General features: G+C 45.2%; 1 protein-coding gene across 1 annotated transcript in view; it reads right to left on the bottom strand.

Annotated features, from left to right (window-relative positions):
• The window catches only part of Tbc1d22a (TBC1 domain family member 22A), a 285,808-nt gene that overhangs the window by 164,079 nt on the left and 104,970 nt on the right, over positions 1–16,759 (bottom strand). The window contains exon 8 of the mRNA XM_005354385.1: positions 10,236–10,350. Coding sequence (XP_005354442.1) covers positions 10,236–10,350 — 115 coding nt within the window. The remainder of the gene's footprint in view (positions 1–10,235; positions 10,351–16,759) is intronic.

A 16,759-nucleotide genomic window follows, 5' to 3' on the forward strand; every position in this document is an offset into this window, starting at 1 on the left:
AGGCAGAGGCAGGCGGATCTCTGTGAGTTCGAGGCCAGCCTGGTCTACAAGAGCTAGTTCCAGGACAGGAACCAAAAGCTACGGAGAAACCCTGTCTCGAAACTCCCAAAAAAAAAAAAAAATTTGAAAGGTCATGATAAATACCACTTCCAGGAATTTGCTGCTCTTCTTTTGCCCTCTAAAGAAGAGGAAACACTGAACCTGCATTGGCCAGAGGATATGTCCCTCCACTTTTGCATGAAGAACACTCTAGGGCTCTAGCCAGCATTCATGGGAGATGTCAAAAACAAAACTCCTAGTACTCTATGGGGCATCTCCTTAATAGCTGTTCATAAGAAAGACCCCAGAGGCCCCTGGAACAATGAAGGCGATTGTCATTGTTCTTGGTTGCTCACCAGAAGTAAATGAGAAGACCCTATTGCTGAAAAGCACCACATACTTTAGTTCAAGATATAGAGAAATGTAGCCAGATGTGTCCACTAGTACAGTAGTGGTATGACTGCTATAGGGTAACAGTTGCCTTCTGATTAGACCTGAGGCCCACTACATAGGAAGGGTCAGTTCCTGGTACTGTAATCCAGATCAGAAGCCCATAGCTAGGAGGCCATGGGCTCTACTATTATTGTGTTGCTAAATGTGTTGTCAAACTGCCTTTTAAATAGTTATGTTTATATCCATAGATTTGTTTTGCACTAACTTTGGCCAGAGAAGCTTCTGTTTACAGTAGAAAGCAGTCAAATTAGAGAGCTGTGTCAATGTGCTAAGAACAAGGGATGCTTGAGTTCATAGTCCTAAACAAGACACCTGTATCACCCTCCTCCAAGTCTCAGGGAACATGAGAAAGGGAGCAAAAAGAATAAATAAAAGACTAGGAAGATCAGAGAGGAGCTGTGAGATGCTGCCTTCTGGACACGGAAGGGATTGTGCCCAGGAATTCACAGCAGCAGTACCTGCCTCCACAGAACTTGCAGTTTTACGCCACAGATGGAAGAAGAATTTCACAAGCCACGTCCACCTTCCCTCCTGTACGAAAGAGAGTCTCCCTAAAGAACTATGGGCAACTTACTGATGGTTGCTGAAAAGCAGAAGTCATATCTCTCAGGGGTACACCTTCTGCTACACTGCCCTTGCTCAAGTAGAAAAACCCCAATCCATGCTCATGCAGGTAACCCCTAATTAAATTCAGTAGTATGCATATATACACGAACACACACACACATATGTGCACACAGGAAATCGGGAAATAGGAAGAAGGAATTTGGTGGGGGAAGGAATTGAAAAAGAGAAGTGGGGAAACTTTGATCAAAGAACATTTTATGTGTGTATAAAGTTGTGAAAAAATAAATTTTTAAAAGAAAACGACCCCACTTTGATAGACTTCAAAAATGGCCAGAGTCGAGAGTTCACGTAAGATTTTGCTAGTTTCCTTTTTGGTTAGGAACTTTATTTCCACTTTGTTGAAACAGAAAACACATGTTTGTAGGAAAGAAACACAGGTAGCAAAAGACAAGGGCTGTCACCAAACACTGCTTCCCAACAATTGCCCCCCAAATACGAGAACAAGAAGGAAGACACAAAGCAAGCTTCAAACTATGTGCTCAGTACCTCCTGGAAAAGGAAGACGCCAGGCCTGGAAAGAACTGCTGGTACCCATACAAAGTCCAGCAGGCAGCTCCTCTCTCTGATGCCCTCCCAGGTTCAGCCACTTCAAGCCTTCACAGGGAATGTTGCCTTGGAGAGGAAGGAAGGGCTCCCTCTGAACTGAGCATGAAGAAGACACTTCTGGTGTAGCACGTACTGCACAAACCCCACAGGCAGTTGTGACTCCAGCCTATATAATAAAAAGTCATGCCAGAAATGTTGGTCCCATTCGATGTGCTTCCCTTCCTGTGTCCCACTGAGGTGACTGAAGCTTGAGTTCCCCGGCCCTCAGGCCACACCAGGGCTCAATGTATCTCAGCAGCCTCGGGGAGTTGCAAGAGCTCATGGTGCCCCACGTGTTCAACTATGAAGGGGGTGCACGGCCCAGGCTTTCACGGATCCAGGCTACAGAGTAATTAAGCACTTAGCACAGCATCTGACAAAGTGAGCTCATTAATAACGGCAGTTAAGGCTCCATCCGACTAGCAGAGCACTTACACCTTCAATAATCTCACAAATGGCTGCGCACATAAGCCAGAAACGAAGCCTTATAACACCAGAGTAAGAATTCCATAACAATTTATCAGTATGCTGGCAGACATCTGTCTTCTCAGGTTGTCAGTTAAAACACAAAGTGACAAATCAGAACACAGCAAAAGGCCCTCATAACTCAGTGGAATGTCTATGACCCAACACAAACAACACACAGCACACGGGGAAGCAGCAAGGCCACACCTAGGTGAAGCTGTTAGCAGCTCCTGGATAGTCACTATAGGCTCCAAGTCACGTCCAGGAGACAGGCCATGAAACCTCTGCAAGTACAGGTCAAGATCAAGCCTGAGGACAGACATCTTTCTAAGATGGACCACCCTAGCTTCCTTTCCAGAGACATCCATCAGAGATACACAATGCAACTGAGACTGAGGCCATATCACTACAAAGCTGCCCACACTGGCTGCCCCTCCTCTGCCTTTTAATCCAATGCTAGAGTACTTCTGTGAGCACAGTACTCATGTGCCATACCCAAAAGACAGTCAGTGAGATGCTTGCTTCCACTACACTGCCACACACCTACCAAACGACTGCAGCCATGAGAGTCCAACACCCCTGCTGTTTTGCTATGCATGTGCGTACACATGCACGCACACGCACGCGCGCGCGCGCGCACACACACACACACACACACACAGATGAGCTCTCTCTAGCCAATCATGTTAGATAACAGCAAAGACAAGGGGAAATGGAAGCCCCTCACAGAGCTGATGAAAAATATGTATTCCATCATCTTTACAGTGTACTTACTGCCCAGTAAATGCTGTCAAGATGTAAAAACTGGCAGCAGACGTTGAATCAGTGGCACCTCTTCCAAGAATGAGTCAGTCATTCTTGGTGCCTCTGATGCTACAATGAAAAACAGTGGAAATGCAACCAAGAATGTACTCAAACGCTGCATGAACTATCAGCAACAGGAAAAGGGGGAGGCTATGCACGTGTCAGTCAGCACAAAACTACAACACTGTGATCTCTCCTCACAAATGAGGCCCTCCATCTTATTCTTGAGATACAATTCAAATACCACACAATTCAGTCACTTAAAGGTATCCTTACTATATATACTAAATTAAACAATCGCAATCACCATCTAATGTAACATGTTACACCTCCAGAAGAAACCCTGTACTCATTCCCAGGCAATCCCTACACCCACATTTCTGCTGCTGGGACGCAATGCCTAGCAAGAAGCAACAAAGGGGTTTGTCATGGCTAAGTCTGAGAGTGCAGAGCAGTATGGCATGGGAGAATGGTGGCAGGAGGGCGAGCTTGCTGGTTACACTGTACCAGTTAGAAAGCAGACAACAGATGGGGGCGGGGAGGGGTGGAGGCACAAAATTTCAAAGCCTGACACAGGTGACCACTTCCTTTAGACGGACTCCACCTCATAGGGGTCCATAACAGCACCAGCAGCTGGGAGCAAGTGCCCAAGCACATGAGCCGGGGGGTGGGGGCAGTACACATTCAGACCACAGCACTTGTTACTGCCATCCTGTCTATGGGAGTAGGAAGAACTGGCTCACATTGTCTTCCCTGGTGACTGATAGTGATGCGTTTTTATTGGCCATTCGCATATCGTCTTTGGAGAAATGTCCACTGAAACCCTTTGCCCTCTTTGAAGCAGGTCATCTTACCAAGTTATAAGGGTCTCTGTACACACCAGATATTTCAGCATACTTATAATTTGCATACACTTCCCCATTCTTAGGTTTGTGGTTTTATACTTGAGGGTACCATTTACAATACAAACATTTTCATTTGAGGAAGCCTGGGTTTTGCTTTTGTCTCTTTTGCTTCAGGCATGGTATCTGAGAAAAGATGGTCTAACCCAGGTCATGATAGCTAATTTCTCTTCCCCTCCCCCCCATCTCATAAAGCTTTATTCTTTTTAAATTTTTGAACCAGGATCTCACTATGTAGCTGAGGCTGGCCTTGAACCCCTGAGTTCTGGCATTAAAGATGTGCACCACCATGCCTGGCTTCTCAAGAACTCTTAGACATGGGTCTGTGGTTCACTTAACGTCATGTGAGAGCCAGGTGATGCTTTACTCCTTTGCATAAGTAAAGCATCACCTTTATTAGCTGTCCTAATATGGCGATTCCTTCTAGCACCCATTTGTAAATGTTTTTACCTCCAAAGGGCTAGGCTACATTGGGTTTTGTCAATATTTTTTTCTATATTAAATGGCATAATCACTTGGTTTTAGTCTTTAGTCTGTAGATAAAGGATATTATATTGATTTTCATACACTGAAGCATTCTTGAAGTCATGGAGTAAATTCTACTTCTCACAATACAGAATCCCTTTATCCACTTTGCTACACCTGGCTTGCTGGCATTTGTTAAGGAATCTCAGTGTGTAGTTTTCTTCTTGCAGGGTCTCCCATCTGGTTCTGCTCCTGGGGCAACAATGGCCCTGCATGATGAGTGTAAAAATGTTCCTCCCTCTTTCGTTGGAAAAACTTTGGGTTATCACACATATGGCCTGGGCATTATGGAGCTGTTTTAGATATTACATCCAATCTCATACATGCATAAGATATAGATCTATATTATACCTATAAACATGTGGAGGGAGGGGAAGAAACTAATTTCCAGAAACTGGCCCACAGGACTGTGGAGAACAGCAAATCTGAAATCTACAGGTAAGTAGAGCAGACCAAAAAGCTAGCAACTCAACCACAGGCTACACACGTAAGGAATCCCTGCTTCCTCCGGGACAACGCTTTCTGGTCACTGCCTTCAAGTGACTAGGAGGAGGCACACTTATACATTGGGGGTTGTCTGCTCAACTCAAAGGCAACTGATTTAAATGTCACTCACAAATTCACATCTGCAGCAACACACACTGGTGTCTGGCCATCAGCCTGGCTATACAGAATTAGTTAGCACAGCTTGGAAACCAGTGCCTTCTGTGCAATCCCTCCGTTCTGCATTTACTTGGAGGTTACTCATGAAATCCCTTGGTGCTCTGCATTTCTGAAATTATCGGTGTCAATTACTTGAGTGCCCTCCTCTTTCCCTTCCTCCAACCTGCTCAGTTCAGCTAAAGCTGTGCAGACTTTCTCTCTTCTGCTCTACATCTCATTTATTTCTCTTCTAGTCTGGCACACCCCTCCCCGTCTTCTGTTTGTTCCTGCTTTCGTTTGTTCTTCCAGTGTCAGCAAGCAACCTCAACAGCTTGAGAGCACTTCTTAGTGCAGTCAGTTCAACTATGGGTCTGCGCTGGCTCTAACCGGCTGCACCCACAGCTTCTGTGCTTCACGTTCACCTTCTTCATCTCACAGGGCTCCTCATGCCCGTTCTGAGTTCTAAAATTTCCATTTTGTCAGATGGCCACTGATTTCCGTTCTAATGCTACAGTCTAGAACACAGCATGCCTGATTCTCACGAGGTTCCTCTGAGTGTCAGCACCTGTCTAGCATGGAGCGAGTGCCCTATGCCCTAAGAATGAGCATGTCCTTTGTTCTTGCAAAGTGACCAGCAGATGGTTGAGAAGTGGATGATCCTCACTGGTCCTCCATCTCCCAAACTTTGACTGGTCTTCTGCTGAGTTTTCCTACCCATTAGTATAACTATTACATAACCAATTTTTAAACATTTCTTTTCAAATATTGGATGGCTTTGCAAATACTAGAAGAGTAAAAAGAAAACAATCCTGAAATATGTGTACACAACATCATGGCTACCATGTACAACAGTGCACTGACAAGACCTAAGAAGACTCCGCACCTCCCAGGGACATCTCCCGGCCCATGTGGCCACACTGTGACCAAATGTGTTTTCCAATCTGTCAGCAGAAGTGCACTGCTCTGGCATTTTGAAAATGCCTGTAAATTCATAGGCACTGGGAATCTGCAAGCCAGGACAGCTGGGTCAGTCACACTCTAGGCCACTTACACCATCTCCGCTTCCTCCTGGATGACAGCTGCCACAGAAACTGCACTGTACACAGCACTCTAGATTTGCCTCCACAGGCTTGGAAACAACCTGTGGACAGCAGTAGCATGTCCCCACTGGAGGAAGCAGGCAGATGAATTTAGCTGTTGTCCAGGCTCACATCACACATGAGAAAGACATGTACAGTGAAGTAAGAGTGAAGCCCACACAAAAGCACACACTGCTAAAACTGACCCTGAATGAGATTCGAGCAGCACTTCATCCTCTCACGGTTCCTCAAAGCCTGACTCCGGTGGTCACACAAACAGCTAGTGTCCGGTTGTCCAGTAGGAATGTGCTTCCTGTGCCGATACACTGGATATAGCGCAGCAGCTCTACCTACGTTAACCATGGTCAGGAACATCCTCTCCAGAAAGCAATGCTAAGAGCAAGCTGTACTTCTGAAACTCTGACTTACACAGGAAACACAGAAATAAATATTCTTAATGCTCATAGGAAAATGCATTGTTTGTTCCAGTCCCCTGCCATGTTTGCTTTCAAGAGTAATTTATGGAAAGATGACATACAGAATCAAATCAACCTGAGATTAAACCTCCTGAGCAAGAATCCACTGTGAGATAGTCTTCATCGGGCAGAACAGCCATCGTCATTCTCCCCGTGCAGCCAACAAACATTCAATTACCCTGAGGTATCAGCCCAAAGTGCCTGGTCAAAATTGTTTCTAAATTGAAATAGCAGAGATGCGTGGGGGGAATGCATCTTTGTTGTTTTTTTCCCTATGCTCAAAATATTTATTTAAACTAAAATACATACTCTGCTGAAAATATGTGATTCTAGATGATGAAATAATGTTTCTTAATTTTAAGCCAAATTTAACATTCTTGGACAAAATATGATAGTGGTTATTTGAAAAGTATAGGATTTTCTTAAAAAATATATTGGGGGGGGCTTTAAAAAATACAATAGCAGCAGAATGAGTTCATGAATTATACGACATTATCTCACAGACTAACACATGCAGGAGGCAGGAATGAGCCTCAGAAAGATGTCTCAATACAATAGAGAAAGCATATGTTACAGTCATGCAAGAAAAGCAGTAAGAACACAGTGTGCTGCCAATTGCCCAAATACAGGTGTGCAGAAGAGGACTCAGAGGGAGCACCAAAATCACTGTCACCCACAAATGACCACAGGCTGCATGACCACCCTCCTCCCATCTGCTAACCTTTACTGTGTCACAAGTGACCACAGGCTGCATTACCACCCTCCTCCCATCTGCTAACCTTTACTGTGTCCCAGGAACCCAAGCGACTCCTCAGCAACTAGAGGAGGGAATCCCAGAAGAGTGCACCAACGAGGGGAGATCGAGGGTTCCCACCTATCCTTTCCCCATTATCTGTACTTCCCAAAAGTGGCAACACTCTCTTACATGGGTTTAAAAGTCTGGTTCTTAACTGCACAGCAGATAAACATCGTAGGGATGCAATCCAGATGGATTTGCCAAACTCCTGCTCTGCAGCATGACACACCCAAGAGACAGTCCTGAGGAAAATGCAGACACCCAGAAGGGCTCATATAAACTGAGTCATAGTAGCCAAAGGGTTCATCTGCTTGCCTGTCTCCCATCTGGGCCCATTCTCTAGGACCCTGTCCTCTTCCCTTGGCTGTAGTGACCTTGAAGGTGATCTAGAGCCTCCCCCGTCCAAGCCCCAAGACCGCCCTTCTCAGGGATGGTCCAGAGCAGTGATTGCCTGCACTTATCAAAATTTCTGAGACACAGCCCATGCACATTCCTTTTCTCGGAGCCTGCAGGAATGCCAACCCAGGTCTGCAAGTCTGGGTCATCCTCAATCTCCCGCTGTAATAACAGTTCAGAACATTCTCTGTGAAAACAGTCCATCTCCCTAAAGCTCTCCAACACACTGCTATGGTCACCAATTCATCTTTCTCTGGCCCAGTTTCTTCTCCACACTGGGCTATTTCTCTACATCCTGTAACTTAAATTTTTTTTTCTCTGTGTAGCCTTGGCTATCCTGAAACTCGCTCTGTAAACTAGACTGGCCTTGAACTTAGAGATCTGCCTATCTCTGCCTCCCAAATACTGGGATTAAAGGAATGTGCCTCCACTGTCTAATTTAAAAAAAAAATAGTTTTAACTTACTTATTTAGTGTGTGTACATAAGTTCATATGTGTGTATGTTCATTTGTATCTGTACATATGTATGTCCAAGTGCATGCATGCACGCGCGCATGTGTGTGTGTGTGTTCAAGTAGGAATGCGTCTGCACCCAGTTCAGAACTGACTCAGAGCATAGTCCCTACCTCCTCCAATCATTGTTTCTCCTGGACAATTAACACACAGTCTTCGCCATTCACCCTGTCTGCTAATAATCAGGAAATGCATTAAGAAATGCTTGGGTCTTACAACATAAGTCAGTGACAAAGCAGTTAAAGCAAACGTATTTACCACATTAATCAAACGGTCCATTTAGCCTGGACCATCAGTCCTCTAAGCATTGTGATTGAACTTCTCCATTAACTGAGGACCATAGACAGAGGCCCTACTGCTCTAAGGACCATCAGGAGCACCCTTGTTACTTCTCAGACGTGGCAGGGGAGGACAGAGATACTAGAGAGTAAGCAGTGGCTCTCCCTAGTTGCTTAGCAATGACCCATGATACAATCCGCTCACTGGATATATTTTCATCCTCAGGCTGACCTGTCCTTGAGTGATCCCATCTCTCCAGATGGCCACAAAAGGAAGGATCTAAAGCAGAATGAGAGCTGAAACGCTTCCGTCCATAACTACATAAAAACAAGCCAGCGCCAGATGAGGAGGGGACTCAGGGAACAAACACTGTCAATTTTAAATGCGATGCTCGAGCTGAAGAATAACCCCGCCTTTGTACTCAATTTGTTTCCACAGATGAATCACAAAGTGTACACATCACCAATCAGACTTGTTATAAACTTAGAAGTGCTCGGAGCAAGTAATATCATTTTACAGTTTGCTACTCTAATGCAAATGAAAGAAAAGGACACATGAGCAGGCAAGAGGCCTCAGTGGGCATAGAGGCTTGCTGCCAAGCCTGAAGGAGAGAAAAGACTTCCACAAATTGCCCTCTGGCCTCCACAGGCATGCTGGGGCATGTATCTACCTACCTCCCTACCTGCCACCCAACCTACCTATACACACACATACAAAACAAGCTCTAATTTTTTTTAAAGATACAGGTACAGTCTACCCCTCACACAGCTAACAATTTGCATGTAATTCTTCAAATAAAGCAATGCTACTGATGTCAGAATTAGAAAATTCTGAAAAATCAACAAAAGCATGCCTGGCTCACAGCTTAGACACAAGTCACTGACTATCAACCACATTAGCCTTACCCAGTGAAATGAAGCCCTGAAAGTCAGTGGCCACTAGGAAAACCCAAATTCCCAAATAGACTCATTTCTCCACATTTAGTATTTTTTTAATGGGGTATTGTCAGTTGTGAGCATATCTGCAATGGCTGAGTGTGGATTTCAAAGTGTTTTTTTTTTTTTTAAAGCTGGCCTCAAGGATAAGACTGTCCCTCTCCATGACTGTAATGGCTATTCTTGGTTGTCAACTTGACTACACCTGGAATTAACTAAAACTCACAGGCTGTCTGGCTACTGCTTCTGCTGGCAGCCTATATAAAGGACATAGAAGAAGGAAGCTTTAGATCTTTGCCTGCTTGTTCTAATTCTTGCTAGCAAGTACATTCCTTCACTGGCCTACTTCTTCAGGATACACATACTGAAGAACAGCTGAAACATCAGCCTTAGGGACTAAAAAACTACTGGATTCTTGGGCTTTCCACTGGTAGAGAGCCATTCTGGGTCTAGCTAGACCACAGCCTATAAACAATTCTAATAAATCCCCTAGATGGATGGATGACTGACAGACAGACAGACAGACAGACAGACAGACAGACTGATTGAATCTATAAGATTTGTCCTTCTAGAGAGCCCTGACCAACACAACTGTCACTCATTAGCATTGTGATGCTGAAAGGCTTTTCAGCACGGATATAACTGTGCAGAGAACAGAGCGGATCCGCTGAAGCTCAAACTGGGCATCCAGGAGGCACAGTGTTGTGGTGTGCGCCTACCTATGTACTCGCAAATGAAGACCACGAAGAACGGAGTGACCAGGTCGTTTATCCCCTGAACGTATCCACTGGCAGGGTGTCGGATAGCCCATATAAACAAGATCCTTTCGAAAATCTGAAAGAAAATGGAATTGGCAGTAAAACAAGAAATGAACATAGTAAAAATTTACTTAAATATATGCCATCAATATTTCTCATTGTCTCCAATACTAAGGCACAAAACATAGACAGATATCAATTCCAGTTTCTTTGCAAAAGTCCAATGATCTTAACTTTTTATTGATTCACAGCACCATAGTACTTTACCAATCCCAGAGTTCAGTTCTTCCCCACCATTAGCACTAGCTTCTATGCTGCCTGGAGACCAGCAGACCACAGGGATGGAGAGCAGAGCAGGGCTTGGTAAACAATAGAGATAGATGGGTGGGCAGGTCAGTGGGAAGTGGGAGGGGGTAGAAGGAAGGGAGAGAAAGAGGGATGTAGCACACATGCATGTATCCATTTCTCATGCGCATGTACATGCATCCATGTCCCCACAAGGTAAATAGATTTCTTAATGTCCTAGAAAGTTATCTCTATCCAAGAAGACACATTTAGGCACCCAGCTTCCTGAGCCACAAATGTAATAATTATCCTGGCTTCCTCCTTCCTCAGGACACTCACCTTCGACTGACCCTTCCTCTTCAATGTCCTCTCTCAACCCACTCACTCTCCTCCATCTTCACTCTTAAGATTAATCTTATCAAGGTACAACAGAATCACACCACCCAGGCCACCCACACATATGTATGCACATCCCCGCCAAGGCTAAAGACCTACTGCTGATCCATGAGCATAGTAGCCCGCTCTCCCCAAACCAAAAGCCTCTTCTAGCCAGTACCCACATTCTGTACCGTCCTGAGAGCCCAGGAGGTTGCCATCTCAGTTCCCACAGCCCTAAGGGCTTCTCCTTGCTTCTAGATCAACTAAGTTCTGGTATTTGAGACCAGTTCAACAATTCCTGTCTGCACTGTCTACTCCCTGCCCACCTTTTCTATGGAAAAGACAGTCATGTCCTACTTTGTGACTCTCTGGTTTCCCGTCCTTCCCACTGTCATTCCCTGGTGGCTCCTGCTTAGTACTGGGCTCCAAAGCCAGCCAAGGCCAGGTCTTACTACTCTGTCCGACCTCACACAGGCAAGCAGTACAGTAATGGCAGTGAAAGAATGCTCACATGAATAAAAGAGTCGCAGACCCTCTAAGCACACCAAATCTTGAAGAGCCAGCACACTCTGGGACATCAGGCCCTTCCTACATCACCTGCACCCCTATGTATGGCTGGGCTTGGTAGTCTAGAGCCCCAAAACACATCAACCCATGACTTACAGAGGAGAGGCCTAGAGCCCACACAAGCACAGCCTCTGATCCCAAAACAAGGAGTTTACCAGTGGCAAAATGAGTCCTGAAAGGCAGCCCCACTCCCACACCAGTACACCATCACCCCACTGCTCGAGTGAATAACAAACAAGCACCACCTGTAGCACAGCAGGCGCCAGCTCAATATTTGCTGAATGAGTGACACACTCATGCATATAGGTTCATATACATTTTCCATCAGTCAAGTTTCCTAGAGAGAAATGAATATTTAAACAAGTTCAGAGGCTGGGGCACAGCTCGCTAACCGAGCACTTGCCTAGCATGGGTGAGGGTCCTGAATACAATCACTAGCACCACTAAACAGCTAAAATAAAGTAAAAACGAGCTCAGAGGCCGGGGAGACAGCACAGGCACTAAGTGCCACCCTGTAGCACAAGGACCTCAGGTAGGAATACATATGAAAAGTCAGAGCTGGCTATAATCCTGATCTTAGGGGCAGAAACAGGTAGCAAATCTCTGGAGCTCACTGTCCAGTCTGCCTCACCGAATCTAAGAGCATCAAGGTTAGTGAGACACACTGGATCGAAAATATAAAAACGGAAGCAACCAAGAAAAAAGAAAGTCAATGCTGACTTGGGACACATCCACACTAACAAATCCACAGTACAGGTGCTCAGTGCACAGGGGACTGCCACAGCCAAGCAGAAGGAGAGCTCCATCTGTTCACACCCACAGAGGCAAACAGGACACATCATGAAAGGCCTGAGAAAGTTGGGGATAAAGACCTGAGTTGGCCTGGGCTCTAAGACTTAGGCTCCAAGCAACCAGCCTCTGTCAGTGGGACTCAAGGTCTATCAGGACCACCCAAGAGTAAGGCACAGCACCTTCCTGGGGAACACAGGCACTCGAAGCACAGAGTGTGTTTTGAGGACAGATGAGCCCAACTTGCAATTGGGAGGCCAGTGCCCTCCAGTTCCACTACAGAGAGCCAACAGTGCCCCTGAGGGAGTCTCAAAGCAGGCCTCTGCCAGCTACTAGTGACCTAGCACACCTCACCACTCCTGTAGCTCAAAGAGCAGGCTGCACTCCTCAGAAAAATCCAGAAATACTCCAGTTTCTTATGAGCAAAGGCAAGCTTTCAGTCAGCTCGGCTGTCCAAGTCTGATGCTACCAGACCTGTCTCGATGATCTCAAAGACCTAGCTTACCCAGAACCACACGGAACAGGCACAGGCACAGGCAGCTAGAGAAGAAGCTAAAGCTGACTTCCAGTCAGTGGGCGGTGGCTGGAGTGGCAAAACCAGTCCTGATTCCACAGTCACTTAACAATTCCTGAAAATCTTTTGCCATATCATCTGAAAGTGTTCTGGGGAGTGGGGTCATTCTTCATAGAGCCCACAATTCCATGAGAAGAAGAAGAAAAAAAAAACTTGGATTTTGAGCACTTTGAGCAGAAGGGTAGAAGCAATGTGCTCACATTAACAGGAACGTCAGTGGAGGCAGGGTCAGCACAGCAAAGAGCATATATAAGGAGGTCATATGAGGCACAGGACATTAACTTATGCTGAAGATGTGGAGAAGCACGCATGATTCACCAAAGGGCATAGTAAAGAGAGACCCTTGCTCCATGGATGTGCCTACTGGAAATATACTGGTCGGAGAGGCCTTGACCATGGACACTCAAAGACATTATTAGTTCTTAGAGTCTGTTCACCATTCTTGATATCCATGTCGGCTAGTGGAGGACTGCATCAAAAGTAGCACAAACTCTGAACTCTTCCTAAAGGCTCTTTTCTTAAACTTGCTAATGAAATACTCACTATCACACGTTACCCCCTGTCTGAAGAAATCAAGTGGCCAGGCTGGGGATGTGGCTCAGTAGGTTAAGTCCCTGCTATGTAGGCATGGGGCCCTGAGTTCAGAATTCCAGCACCCACATAAAAGAAGTTGAATTATGAGAAGCATGACTAGAACTTCAGCACTGGGAGGGGAGAGGGAGAGAGATGGATAGACCACTAGCATAGGCTCTAGATTCAGTGAAGCTCTGTCTCAAAACATACCGTGAAGAAGCAACAGAGAAAGATATGCGAACAGCAACTCCTTGCCTCAATACAAACTACGTGGGTGAGCATGCATGCATGCCTACACACGTACACAAACACATTCAAATACACATGTTCATGTATAGGCACGCACATGCCCACGCACACACACGTACAGAGTCTGAGCACACCTGTCCTTATTTGGTATGCCTTATCAAACATCCACCATATGCTTCCTCTGCAGAACCAAACATAGCCACTCAGCACACATGAGGGAACCAAGATGTTCTGTACACTAAAAGGGAAACAGAGGGTCAGTGAAAAGAGCAGGAGCAGAGCCGGACCGGCCAGACTTTCCCTGGGGCTGAGCAGGATAGTGAGTGTTGAACAACCCAGCAGCCGCCCTCCCCCATTTGGCCACAGGAGAGAAACACACCCACTGAGTCTGGAGTCTGTCAAAGCAGGATCTCGGTTAATGGTATCAAGCAGGGACTTACATAGGGTTTTGATGGGGGTGGAGAAGCCTGGGATGGGCCAAGGCAGACCAAGGAATAAAGGCCAATGATTCTGCCACATTAGCAGTGGCTGGGCAGAGGCAGGCCTAGGTTGGGTAGCCAGAGACAGGTCTCCAAACTCAAGCTAGGCTCAAGAAGTTACACTAGGCCTCACCAAACTCAAGTTAGGCTTAGGAAGTTACACTGGATCTCATGCCCAGGACTCATGAGGCCCAACAAAATGTCACTTTGCTCAGGATTCCATATCAAACATGGTGTCAGAAATGTTAAATAAATAAATAAATAAATAAATAGTCCTGCCACCACAGCACACACTACTGCCAAAGTCTCTCTAAGAGGGGAGCAGCCCATGCTGGGAAGACCTGTGGGGTTCTCATACTTTAAACTCCAACAGCACAGAATACTAAGGAGAAAAACCAGTCCTGACACCTGATTAATGAAACAAAACAGAAGTGGAGAACACACTGAGGGTCTGGAGAGCTGGCTCAGGCACATCACAAATGCCTCTAACTCCAATTCCAAGGAGTCTGATGTCCTCTTCTGACCTCCATGGGCACCTGAACACACATGGCATCAATTCACACAGACACACACATAAACAAAAATATAAATAAATCTTTGAAACGCAAAAGTCTATAACAAGCCTGAAGTGTGTCTCAAAAAGATCATATTATCACATGAGGTACACACTGTAAATCAAGATTCCAACTGTGCTGTGTCCCTAGCACTTTCTACATTGGCAATGGCATTAACCCTAGTATTAGCACTCTATATATTGACAATAAAACAGTAAGACAATGAAAGTGAAAATTTAAAAGATACTATAAGACTGTCTGAGCACATTTCACAGGTTGTCAAGGTAAAAACTCTATTTAAAGTTAAAGAAAAGTAAGGCTGAAGAAATGACTCAAGTAAGTAAAGCACCAGCTGCTCTCACAGGACCTGGGCTTCATTTCCAGTCCGCATGGCAACTCACAGTCATCTGTAACTCCAGTTCCAAGATGATCTCACAGCACCGTCTGGCCTCTAAACACCAGGCATGCACATGGTACACAGACAGATGCATGCAAAACACCTTTATACATCAAATAAATAAGTAAATAAAAAATAAGAAAAGTATAAGTAAGAAACTTTTTTAAATATAAAGACAAGGGGAGCTAGAGAGATGGCTCAGTACTTGCTGCTCTTCCAGAGAACCTACATGGTAGCTCACAATTGTATATAATTCTAGTTCCAAGAGATCTGACATCCTCTTCCAGTCTCAGCAGGCTTCTGCATGTATGTGGTATAGGTAAATATGCATATATAAAAAATAAAATTAATCTTTTAAAACTAAGGACAAGAACTAAGTAAACACAAAAGCAAAATATTAGTTCTCTCCAAACTAATCAACAGATGCAACTCAAGTTGTGAAAGTCCACAAGACCTAGCCAGCTGACCTTACCACACAAGGAAAGGTAGAAGCAATCAAGGAACAGAACCAGGCATAGGTGGCCTTACCTAGCCCACAAGACTCAAGGAGGCAATAATCAAGGACTAGTCAGAACAAAGAAGACAGACAAACCAAGGGAGCCAAGGCCAGGGGAAGGAGTCCCAGCACATTGGAAATCCCGACAGACAGCAAACAAGTGGTTGCTGGTGGCCAGGGCCACAACTGGCTCTCCACATGGGGACCATTTCAGAAATGCACATGTAGAAGGACAAGCCAGAAGCAAAGGAGCAATGATGGAGCCACCACAATCCCTGAGCCAAAGTACACTACAGAAACACAGACCAAGGGAATAGAACCCAAGACCCAGAAACAAACCCACAGAGCTGCACCTACCTGACTTTCCGTGGGTGCCAAAGCATACACTGAAGGAAACACAGCCTTTTCTAAACCACTAGAGGAAAATGACTTAGATTCTATCTCTCAACCAAGTTTAAAAAAAATCAATTCAAAACAGATGACGGACTTTACTAAGACCTCAAACTTTGAACCTGAGAGGAAAACACAGGACTAGGACTTCAGTGGTCTGGGAAAGCCCAGCAAGAACTGACAGATTGGATTGTATGAGACAAGAGTGCAGAGATGGCATGCAGAATGGAGGGAGCAATTTGTCCTCTGACAGGCGGTTGATATCCAGAATCTACAAAAACCACAAAAAGCTGAACACCGAAACCTCATCCCATCAATAAACAGGCAAATGAACTGACCACACAAGTCTCTAAAAGGGAAATACATAGAGCCAATTAATACATGAACAAGTTTTCAGCAGCCTTAGCTATGAGGGAAATAACAAAACCAAACTTCTTTGAAAGTCTATCTCACTCCAAAATGAGAGGCTACCCTTCAAACAATAACTAACGCTAGTGGGAAGGAGACGCCTAACCCCACAGCTGGGGGAATGTAGACACATGCAGCCCCTAGGAAATCGGTACAGAGTGTTCTTAACACACCCAAAACAGAACTGCCATATGATCTTCCTACATCATTTCTGGGTATTTAGCTGGAGAGAATTAAGTATGGTTATGCAAGGCTATGCACAACAGCCAAATCCATTAACAGATGAATGAATAAAGAAAACATGGTAGCCAGGCAGTGGTGGCACATGCCTTTAATCCCAGCACTC

This window comes from Microtus ochrogaster, chromosome 15 (genome assembly GCF_000317375.1).
Source record: "Microtus ochrogaster isolate Prairie Vole_2 chromosome 15, MicOch1.0, whole genome shotgun sequence".
Classification (NCBI taxonomy): Eukaryota; Metazoa; Chordata; class Mammalia; order Rodentia; family Cricetidae; genus Microtus; species Microtus ochrogaster.